This window comes from Acomys russatus, chromosome 7 (genome assembly GCF_903995435.1).
Source record: "Acomys russatus chromosome 7, mAcoRus1.1, whole genome shotgun sequence".
NCBI lineage: Eukaryota > Metazoa > Chordata > Mammalia > Rodentia > Muridae > Acomys > Acomys russatus.
This window is the reverse complement of record NC_067143.1, coordinates 64,033,402-64,045,126: the sequence shown is the minus strand read 5'-3', so window position 1 is coordinate 64,045,126 and position 11,725 is coordinate 64,033,402. Positions and strand designations below refer to the sequence as shown.

The following is an 11,725-nucleotide window of genomic DNA, read 5'->3' as shown; positions in this document are numbered from 1 at the left end:
TCCACTGTCCTTATGGTCTTGTTCTCTGCCTGTAGTTTTCGCCTTTCTCCTTCAGTAACAGAATGCACACTCAACTATCTGAGCCTTCGCTTATTTACTTCATTCTGTTTCTACTAATAAATCATACAGAGGCTTTCCAATCATGCATGCCACATAATTACATTTCACAGCCCTTCCAACGTGCACTTTATGTATTATATCTATTCCTTAATTTATTTTCTCATGCACATCAATTGATTTATCTCCTAACCAAATTATTCATTATGTATTTGTTGAAAGAGTGACTGAAGGTTAAGCTCTCCATTGCTCAGTTGTCTGAGGAGCCCTTTTCAGAGCTGACTCTCAGGATCCATAACAAGTATGCTCTGGGTTCTTGGTGGGTACAGCAGGAAGGCACTCTGCAAATGCACCAGGCAGGAAGGGAGTCAGCTGCAGTTTCTCATGAGGCAGCTAACAGAGCTCTTCGTCTACCCAGCATGCTTTCTGTCTCCCTATCATGAAGTAATATTACATCTTTTGGTTCCAAGGAGACAAGGACCAAGATATTTGTTTTTCTTTTCTTCTTATCTCTTCCAAAAATCATTTTTTCCTTCACGTGAGAGACAATATCTTTTCTGGTTTTGCCATCCTCAGAAAGCCATTTTCTTCTTCTTTTGTGTTGACTTCGACAGCTGTCCTTTACAAGGCAAATCCTTTGTTGTTGTTGATTATATTACCATTATCATCATTATCATTATTATTATTACTATTATTACCAGTATGAAATAGTCTACAAGTGTCTCTGTAGCATGTGTATGCAGTACCCACGGAGGCCTTGTGGAACCGGAATTACAGGCAGTTGTGAGCTGCCATATGAGTGCTAGGGATTGAACCCAGGTCCTCTGGAAGAGCAGCCAGTGCTCTTAACAACCGAGCCATGTCTCTAGCCTCCTTCACACGATAATTTCATCAAGAAAGGGTAAGCAAAAGAAGCCTAAGAAAGTGCTAGGAAGATGCCACGGAGCTCTCAGCTCGCCTATTCAGTGTCAGCATCAGGAATCCGAAGCTTTCAATCCACTACAGTCATAAATCAAATGTGGAAACTGGGCTAGCTCAGTCATCTCCTTTTAGGTGGAAATAGGAATAGGAATCCTGTCTGCCACCCCCAAGCATTTTCTACCAACTCCATCCCCAACACCACGCACATGGCCTCCACTGGCCAAACCATCACTCCGCATCCACAGTATCAGACATGGGGAAGCCTTGTGTCATACTAAACATGGGACATTAAGTGAGCTTTGGAGTATTTAAATTTATTCTGCAAGTATTGTTATGTATTTATCTTTGGTTTTATTCTTCCGCAAATTATTTATCATAAGTGGTAGCATCAATATTTACTTTCTTGCTGTAAAACTGTCAATCTCCTAAACGTTAGTCCAGGAATGATAAATGATGTATGCTTGGTCACTGAGCCTCTCACCACAAATCACACTAGCCCTGAGGGAGAGAGACATAACCACACCTCCTTCTGAGTCTGTCTCTAGATCCAAGGGTCCACACCTCCTGCCTGATGCAGCAACCTGAAGAAGCCACGTCCTAGCATTTTAAGTACTCAAGAAGAAACCTAGAAAATAGAATTAATCCAAGCCAAACACTCTTGCAATTGCTTTGCCTACAGACCAGGATAGTCATCTTAACAAGCTGCCGAGGGTATGAAATAACATAGGTGGTGGCACACAGATGGAATCGAATGTAGTCTTACTATTTTTATTTATTTTTTATTATCGAGTGAGCGCAGGTGTGCACGGGTTACACTGCACACAGAGAAGGTAGAGGACACCTTTCAAAACTCATTTCTCCCTTCACCACGGTTCCAGGAAGTGAACTCAGGCCATCAGCCTGGCACAGAAATCACTTCTACCCACGACCCAACCCACTGACTCAAGTATGCGTAGTTATAACATTTTGTCTGTTTTTTTTAACTCCTATAAACTTTATATAATGTTAATGCTTAACACATGCAACATGTTTTAGATATTTAAGTTGTTAATAAAACAATGACATCCTAATACCTACATAGACCCATCTGCTCTGAAGACCTCCACAAAAACCACAGCTCACTTCTCTCCTCTAATTGTTTGTTTCTGTATTTTAAAGTGTCTTACATTTAAAGATATACAAAATGAGTTTTTTTATATACATAGACAATATAAAATGGTTACCAGTTAAGCTGATTAATAAAGCCACCCCTCAAAATTATTTCTCTCTCTCTCTCTCTCTCTCTCTTTCTCTGTGTGTGTGTGTGTGTGTGTGTGTGTGTGTGTGTGTGTGTGTGTGTGTTGGGAGCTTATAAGGTTCAATCTCTTAGCAAGTTTCAAGCATAATTATTGTTACTGTCTGTCATCACACTTTTGTGTGGCTGTGTCTCATGAACTTACCCACTTTACCACTCAAAGGTCCTTGAATCCTTTACTCTCACCCTCCCCCAAGTATTCAATTCTATGCTTTGTTAGTTGAGGTCAAATTTATTTTATAGATTGATTATACATGCTAAGTGAGGTGATGTAGTATTTGTCTTTGGGTGCCGGCTTTATTTTTCTTATTCTTTCTTCCTGTGGACAGTGCAGTATTGCTATAACTGAGAGCAACAGAAAACCAAGTTCCAAATGACAAGGTTTCCTTCTTTTTAAGGGTGAGTCATGTATATATGGTCTATATAATATTTGTGTTATCTATAAGTATACGCATGGTATACATGGAATACGTATGTATGAGATATTGAGATATATATATATATATATATATATATATTTTTTTTTTTTTTTTTTTTTTTTTTTTTTTTAGTGGTAGAACTGTGTTTTGTTTTTGTTTTTGTTTTTTTCCTATTCATCCATCAGTGGACACTTTGGCTGCTTTGTGGCTGTTCCTGTTGCTTTGCCAGCCATTTTATTTTGTTTTAATGGGCTCTAAAGGTGCCTTAGGAAATATTCTAAATCAGTTCTGTAGTTCTGTTCTTCAGTGATCTCAGTGACCAAAGCTTTGGTTCCTGCTTTTTGTTTGTTTGTTTGTTTGTTTGTTCCTGACATTTTAAACCAGCACATCCAAACTTGAGCAGAAATCCCCCAGTTCATTTGACAGTTCCAAATGTTTGCCAGGGTGAAAACAACGTGACTCTGTTGGGGTGGCTGCTGCACTGGGCGGCCTGTGATTTCGTTGTTGAGTCTGTATCACGTATAGGCTACAGAAGAGCATTAACCTTAATGTGACCTCTCAGTCTTTATGGTATCTCTGCTTATCATCTGTTTACTCATTACTGGATGGCTCAGTTAAGCTTCTACTCTACTTCCTATAAAACTTTTGATCATATGCAAATTGATATGGAGTTTTTCTACAAGATTTGGACTATAATTTTACTTCAAAATCATAACATGCAGGAATCTGACTTAAATGAATGAGAATAAGTATTACAGTTTGGATTTCCTGGAATGTTGTAAACCAGTCCTTTTCCAAGCCAGAATGTTTCAAAATTAGATGATTTCCAGATTTTTTTTAAGCAGTACAGCAGACTACCCATAAAATAGCTACCCAGCCAAATTGCTATGTTGAGGTCAGCATTTTCCTCGAAACTTTCCAGAAGGCAGGAAAAAAAACCCTCAGAGATCTGTCCAGGTGGAGGTCTAGCCACTCCCAACCCTCTGTAAATGCAGGCGGCTGGGAGGAAGGCATTTTTGCATTTCGAACCTGGAAGACTCTTACTTCCTGGCCTTGGTCCTGGAAACGTTATCAGGGAAATGGGAAAACTGTGACGGAGGAGTTTGTGGTCCTAAATTTGGAACCTAGCAGGATGCGGTTTAACTCCGTCCGGATGTTCGGGGAGCGACTTTGCGGCACTGAGCATTTTCTAAAATGAATTGATATGCATTAATTTGACATTGGGAGAAAGCCTACCGGTGTGCAGAGTAAGGTCCTAGTTGTCAAAGAAAGTATCCTACAAAATCAAAGAGTGATGGAGGGACCACAGGAGTTTCTCTTTTTAGAGACCCAGTCTTCCAAAGCTTTCCATTGTTCAACTGCTGCAGGCGACAGCAGCGCCCTCTGGATGTGGCGGCTTACAGCTACAGGTTTCATAGCGTAGAATAAGGGTCGGCTCCCAAGTCTGAAGGAATACTCGCAGCCAAAAAGCAGAGCTCAAAATCCAAGAGGTAACACTGCCAGAAATCCAGTGGTGTGGTCAATGCGGGTCGAAGCCGTGAGTTCTCAGCTTAGGAAATGGTCAAAAAGGAATACATTTGCTTAAAAGCAATCCCAGGATGCCATATCTTAGACATCTCGGGAGTTGGAAGAAGAAACCAATTCCCCAGGTACATTTGGCACCTGAAGGCACGCGCAAGCGCGCGCGCGCGCACACACACACACACACACACACACACACACACACACACACACGATTCTATACATCAGCCCAGTGTATAGTGGCAGTGACCCAAGCACTGCACAACACCGACATCGCAGCCATCGCCAACTTGTCTCCAACTTGTCTCATAATAGCTCAGAAAATTCAGGCCAGGACTCAGAACTTAGCTGCTGGAAAGCCAGGAAGGACGATTCTGAGTGTCTGCTTCCAAGGTTCCAGGGATCTCTGTGCCTAGGAAATCCTAAACCCGGCGGCAATAGAATGCTTCCAGCTCTGATCTTCTGGCGGTCCCCACCCACACAAGCCCATTTTCCCAGCCCTGAGAGCGGCTCTGTGAAAAGGGATCCCGTCTTCGCTTTTTTATTCCCTCAAGGTAGCCACTGAAAGAAGTTAAGCTGAAAAATCATTGATGGCATCTTGGCAGTTAAGTGTCCTATCACTCTGCTTCTGGGGACAAATATCTGGGGTGTTAGTAGGACTGACAACCCGAATTCCAAGGCTCATGCCATTCCAGTCTTCTTGGAAGTTAATTTCTGCTCTCTTTAGAGGAATATGAAGCCTGGATCCTTGCATTCCCTCCTCCCTTATGATCTCCGCAGTCCCCAGATTTGTCACTGTGCTCACCGCACTGGCTAAATCTGGACCGGCTGCTGGGCATAGAGCCGCGTACTCAGACCTCCACAACTGCAGAAGCAAGAAGCCTCTTCGTCCCCAACAGCAAACGCCCAAACTAGGACCCCAGCCCTTGTAGGTACTCCTAGAGCTCAGAGCTCAGAGGGAGCAAGTCTCTAAACGGGGCGGTGGGGGGGGTGGGGGGGGTTGAATTTGAGAGGGATCAAATCAAGTTAATCCCGTGTGCAGATCTGTTCTTGAGATGGAGATTTAACAGTGAGCACCCAGGGAGAATGTGGGGTGGACTGCAGGTGAGACTTGAAAGCAGGCTTGGGATGATTTGAGTGTGAACCCCTAAGGATGCCCCCTGTGGTCCCCAGAGACTGCTATGAGTGGCTGTGCTTTCTGGAAACAGAGGGGAGTCTCTGTGCCAGGACGAATTGTGACTGGTAGTGAGCCTGAGATTTAGTATGGGAGCCTCTCCTCAGCACCGGCAAGCCTACCTGCTCTTTAGCTCTTTAGTAAGGCATCTAAGGATGGGGGCAGGTTGGGGCCTGGATCAAATGCTACTGGAACATCTTGGCAAACAAGCAGCAGGAAGCAAACCGGCAGCTGTGCAAATCCTTAGGCAGGCAGGCAGGCAGGCAGCCTAAGGAGAAGTGAGGAGTGACAGATAGCCAGGCAGGAAGGGGACGAGCTCTACAATGGAAAGTTTGGAGGCATCTGGTACTTCCTCCACTACCGACTACCCCCTACCCCAAGCAGGACACAGCTGAATATGGAACCCCTCCTTACACATGTGACTGATCTCTGTAGCACTTTAAGAGTGCCACGCAGAGGTGAGATCTTACAGCCCAGGGAACACCAAGGTTTCTGTCGATTAGCAGGCTCTTCAAAAGGGGACTATGGCACCCACGGAAAAGATCAATGTGTGGAGGTTTCATGCCGGGTTTTGTTTTGTTTGTTTGTTTGTTGCTATTGTTGTTGATAATAATTTGTTTTTAACTGTGGTCATACACCCCACTACGAAGAAGCTGCAGCAAGCTCAAGTCAAACAAAGTCCTTATGTCCAGCAACAACACCTTTGCCTAAAAGCATCGCCCTGTGCGCATGCTGCGCTGCCCCGAGTCAGCCAGCCCTGCAGTTCAAGAATCCATCCCTAAGGTGCACTGAACTCTCACCTCTAGTTTAGGCGCGGGGTGCTGGGGGGAGGGGTACGATTAGAGTCAGAAAAAGAGCCAGGAGTGCCCGAGGTCCTGGACTCCACTCTCCAAGATCTAGAAATTGGAGTCAGGAGGTACTCAAAGTCAAGCGGGAAAGAAGAAATGAAATTTACCTTGATGTAAAAAGGCCCTCCTAATTCCCGCTAATTTAAGGGTGTTTCTCATTGTCCGTCCGTCCGTCCCCCCGCAGTGCCCCCCCCCCACTTCCATCAATGACCTCAATTCAAATTCAAATGGTGTCATCTTGTTAGATGTTCTGGGTTCTGGAAGCACCGAGGTGACGCAATCTGTCTGGGGCATGGGGCCCTTCCACCCATTGGCTGCCTGGCACCCCGGGACCCCTCCCGACTCACCGCGGCGGGATAAGAGCAGCTGCTGGCGTTGGGAGGCACCAGAGCCACTGCCCAGCTCCAGTCACCGCGACGCAGCAACCTCCGGCCAGCCTCATCCGGACCCCGCAGTCTCTGCTCCAAGCCACCTCTCACTAGGTGAGCCCTGACTCAGGTGTGCTATTCTAGTTGACTCTCCCTCACCCTCTCCTCTCTCCACTCTCGCTTTTAGCCCTCCTTGGTTTGTCTTCCCTGACAGTCCTGGGTCTCAGCTAGCCTGTGGCTCATGCCAGAGCCCGATCTAGGTAGAATCCGACAGAACTAGTCCACAGAGCCTTCCTCCGGTTTCTGTGGAGCACCGGCTCCCGTCTCACCTCTCTCCCGCTGCACACCTGATCTGCCCATCTCGGGTCTCTAGCGCTCCCAGGCGTCGCGCACGCAGTCCGGAGTAGCCCTTGTCAGATGGTGCTTTCAGGATTCACGTTTCCTGAGAAATAGGCCCAGAAGACGAGTCAAGAGCCAGTATATAGCGATCAAAACCCAGCGGCCACAAGCGCAAGCCCGGAATTTGGGACCCTTACATTAAAGTGAACGTCTTGGGCCGGGAAGTTTAGGCTGGTTCTTGCAGGCGACAGAGTTGCCAGAGGGTGGAGCAGCTGAGCAGTACAGCCTACAGTTTCTCACAGATTGCAAGGCAGAAAGAGTCCCCTCTACAGACTTTCTTTCTCACATCCTTGGGTGTCTGCAAAAGCCCTAGAAGGGAAGACAGCTTTATACTTCACTGTGGAAACAATGTAAAGTCAGGAAGCCTCAGGACTCCTTGACTCCTTGAGACTGGCCAACAGTTTTATTTGCCCGTGCGGGAGCTTAGAAGTCACACACACACCACCGCCACCACCATCACCCTCCTCATCTGCTAAGAGTCTTTCCAAGCCGGACTATGTGCCCACCGGACCTTGCGTCTTCTTTGTCAGTGAGGAAGCAAAGGCGATGAGAAATGAAGTTAGCAGCATGAAGCCAACATGCTAGAGAGTCACAAGCAGAGAAGCCCACAGAACTTTGAGCTGGTGCAAATAACTAAGTAAGTAAATAAATAAATAAGATATCGCTCTTCTCTTACAGAGGCATTATGGGCTTTCTGAGGTTCTCCCCTCTTCTGGCCCTCAGCATCTTGCTCCTGTACCAGGCATGCAGCCTCCACGCAGTGCCTTTCAGGTAAGCCTAAAGACAGGGGCCTCTACTGCCCTGGGATTGGACAGCTTCCTGTCAGTTAACTGTATAGTACAAAATGCTTACAAACTAACTCCCTTGAGGAAAATACATGTATGTACATAGGCATGCCCATAAGTTCACTACACACTCTTTATGATATAAAGATGGAAATATATAATTTTTAAGCAATGACAGGATGTACAATATGCCACATTATAAATTCAAATTAGCCCCTTAACTCACAAAGTGCTTTGGTTATTTTTCCCTCAAATTTGGTATCAATAGGCAAAGCTATTTATTCAATTTATCCCTCATGAGATATGAATTTGACTCTAATCTGCTAACTTGCCAATAAATATCACTGACTCTAATTTATAATCTGTTGGTCTATTTCTCATCTACTTACAAAATGTATTTATTAAAATGAGCCCCCAGTTCAAATTCATCGCAAATTATCTTGTTATTTAATTACGGCTGCACTTGTCATTTAACTTGTAAAGTTCCTAAACTGGCTCTGGCGTACCCTCAAGGAGGATACTGGCTCAAGCCTCTCGGGGTCAGCGGCAGGCAAGGAATTAAGAGTCGGTGCTAGTTAGGGTTGCTTCTCCTCCACAGGTCAACCTTGGCAAGCAGCCCAGGCATGGCCACTCTGAGTGAAGAGGAGGCTCGCCTGCTGGCTGCACTGGTTCAGGATTATGTGCAGATGAAAGCCAGGGAGCTGGAGCAGGAGGAGGAACAGGAGGCTGAGGGCTCCAGGTAAGGTCCCTTACCCTGCCTAGCACACCAAGAGGAAGGCAGAGCCCACGAGGTAGGAGAGAATACACTGGCCATCTGGCTGCTGTTTGGCAGGACACAAGGCGCAGCTATTCTCAGGGTCCAGTGAAGACAGACGTCATCTGGTGAGACCGTGGTTAAATCACACGGTCTATTCCTGAAAGCACTTTAGAGAAGGTGTAGAATATCTGTAGAAATGAGCCTGGTAATACTGGGCAGAGTTCCTGTCACTGGACGAGTTAAGGCCAGTAAAGGTAAAGCCTAAAGTCTGGAGACCCCTGCAGAGATGTGACAGTGGTCACAGGGCCAAGGAGAGCACTCCCTCCCTATCCCTGCCTCCCTGCGTGCCTGCCTGCCCCCAGCCTGGAAACAGACCAGCCCTGGCCTGGCTCCAGCACCACCCAAGGAAAAGCATGTGTTCACCCGCATCCACCCTGAGAGACACCCTGCCAAGCATGAAAGGTGAACGGCAAATGGAATGCCAGAGTCACCCTTTTCCTCTGCCCTTCCCGACACCATCCTGACCCACCACTCTCCAAGTTTTCCCAATAGTGTATGTGTGAACTGACCTCCTACTACCCCCTGTCCCAACTTCCAGTCTCCCGAATGTCTTAACGTGCTGACCCTGCTGCCCACAGGGTCAGCCCCTGGTGCATGGCACTTCCGCGCATGTCTTCTCCCTGCAGCTTGGACAGCCCCAGATCTAAGCGGTGTGGGAATCTGAGTACCTGCATGCTGGGCACGTACACACAAGACCTCAACAAGTTTCACACTTTCCCCCAAACTGCAATTGGGGTTGGAGCACCTGGCAAGAAAAGGGATATGGCCAAGAACTTGGAGACAAGCCGCCACGCCCTTTTTGGCAACTAAGCTTCCCCTCCGCCCTGCTCCCCATCCTCTCTAGTTTTCTTCCTCACACTCTTCCTATGACTTGATGCATGTAGTTCCTCACTGGTTGCTCTCCCGAGGCAAGGGATGGATGGTATCTGGGATCCATAGCAGGTGAGGAGAAAGAACTCACAGGCTAAAGGTGAATCACGCAAGAGGATGTCAGACCACAAGGGCAGTCCTCTGGCTTCTGAACAGAGCTCTTCAGGCTTGCTTCTGAAAGTGTCGGTTGTTTGGGAAATAAAACTATTTTCCTAAAAAGACTTGAGCCATGGTGGTCATTGCTCTAGCCCACATCTCAGGCTTCATGGAGTTCAAGACCTGTGGTTAGAAGTAGTCTTAGCCCTAGGGTTAAGCAGTCATAATTCGGTGAGCAGTGGCCATGACTCGGCTCAAGCAGTAGGAAGAGAGGCACCCAGGAGCAGGTAAGGCCCTCCGGGACTGGATGCTCCACAACCCGCTCTTCCTTCAGGTAAGACTGGAGTGCCTTCGCTTTACTAAGGGGGGGGGGGCTTCTGTGTCTAATTGGGACATGGATTCTACAGTCCTTGTGAATGGGCTCAGAGGTGGCATCAAAACTCACCCTCCACTCATACGTTCTTGCTTATTGTTATGTATACGGTCATGGTTGGCTGTCATAGCCCTGTGATGCATGGCCAGTCAACCCAAAATCCCTCCTGGGTTTTCTAATGCCTCTGGGAATATCTAAGGGAAGTGATCACAGCATTTCCCTAATGGTCTTGTGATCCTTTGTCCTGATAACCATGCTTGGGAGAAACACTTAAAGCTAATTGGTGCTTCTGAGAGCAGCAATATTCCCATGATAGTCCCATGGGGCAGACACCTCCCCAGCCTCAGTGACTGACTCTCTCCCTCTCTCTCTCTCTGTTTGTCTCTGTCTCTGTCTGTCTCTCTCTATTTCTCTGTCTGTCTGTCTCTGTCTCTGTCTGTCTCTGTGTCTCTGTCTCTGTCTGTCTCTGTGTCTCTGTCTGTCTCTGTCTCTATCTGTGTCTACCTGTCTCTGTCTCTCTGTTGCTCTCTCTCTCTCTCTCCCTCCCTCCCTCTCACCCACCCTCTCCCTCCCACCCACCCTCTCCCTCTCTACCTTCCCCTCACCACCCTGAATATTAGCATCACTGCCCAGAAGAGATCCTGCAACACTGCCACCTGCGTGACGCACCGGCTGGCAGGCTTGCTGAGCAGATCAGGAGGTGTGGTGAAGGACAACTTTGTGCCCACCAACGTGGGCTCTGAAGCCTTCGGCCGGCGCCGTAGGGACCTTCAGGCCTGAACAGAGAATAGCCTCAGAATGAAGGTGACTTCTTTGTACAACTGGTAGGAAAGTTGATGTGCCCGTATCTGAGGGATACGAGCTATACCCTGAACCTCACTGGACCCACAGATCAGATCACGTTTAACCCACACCCCACTCCCGGCCAGTCTTCCCTTCTCTCACCCCCCACCCCACCCTGGGCCAGCCTCCCCTTCTCCCAGCCCACACACTCTGCCGTTGTTTTCCTCTCTCCTGTAATGCTGTACTTTTGGACCAGGAGCTACAGATACTATGCACTCATCATTGTAGCTGTAGATATTCTGCCCTCTGGGTTGGAAAGCCAGTGACACCACACTACACTGTGTATACACTGCACACCACAACGCAGCAATAGCTATAGAGTTAAGAACTGTATTTGCTCTCTATTAGGTATGTAACCATTGGACAGTCACTTAACTCCCACTGAGTTTCAAATTTATTTCTTTGTAAACTGGGGACATCAACAGGACCTACCCTCCTAGTATTAATAGAAAACTAAATTAAATAATATCAAAAGCTTCACAATCAATTTCTAAGCTGTTCTTTTTTCCCCTCCTCCTAGGTTACAGTAAAGATACACTCTTTCACATGTAAAGTCATGTGTAGGAAAGGCTGATGGAAGACATATATTTGCATCCTCCTCGGTATCGGAAACCTTTCTCCCTTGGACAGAAACTAAAGCTAAGTGCAGAGCAAGCTCGTTATAGTTGCACATTGCGTCGTATGATTCTGTATCCAATAAACATGGCAGCATGGTTCCGGCTTATCTCCTAGCAAGTCTGGTCCCTGTAAACCGTCCTGTTCATGTTGACTACCCTGCTAAATGTCATGGGGATATGAAACCACTGCCTCTTGGTCTTCTGGGAACACATGGTAATGTTGTGACTTAGTGGAACCATTTGTTTAAAGAATTGTCAGTGTTGTCATTTGTGAACTTAATCAAAATTAAAAAGAATGTATTTTCGCTATCCTCAAGTGGAGT

At 46.7% G+C, this 11,725-nt stretch overlaps 1 protein-coding gene across 2 annotated transcripts; it reads left to right on the top strand.

Annotated features, from left to right (window-relative positions):
- Nucleotides 1-7,682: 7,682 nt before the first annotated feature.
- Nucleotides 7,683-10,745, top strand: LOC127192310 (calcitonin gene-related peptide 1). Of its 2 annotated transcripts, none has more exons than XM_051149633.1 (3): nt 7,683-7,772; nt 8,385-8,525; nt 10,563-10,745. In XM_051149633.1, exons 1-3 carry the CDS (start codon nt 7,687-7,689, stop codon nt 10,720-10,722), a joined length of 387 nt encoding a protein of 128 aa, XP_051005590.1. In that variant the 5' UTR covers nt 7,683-7,686; the 3' UTR covers nt 10,723-10,745. The 2 variants fall into 2 exon arrangements, with proteins under 2 accessions (XP_051005590.1, XP_051005589.1); XM_051149632.1 differs by lacking the exon at nt 10,563-10,745 and adding an exon at nt 9,230-9,413.
- Nucleotides 10,746-11,725: the final 980 nt, after the last annotated feature.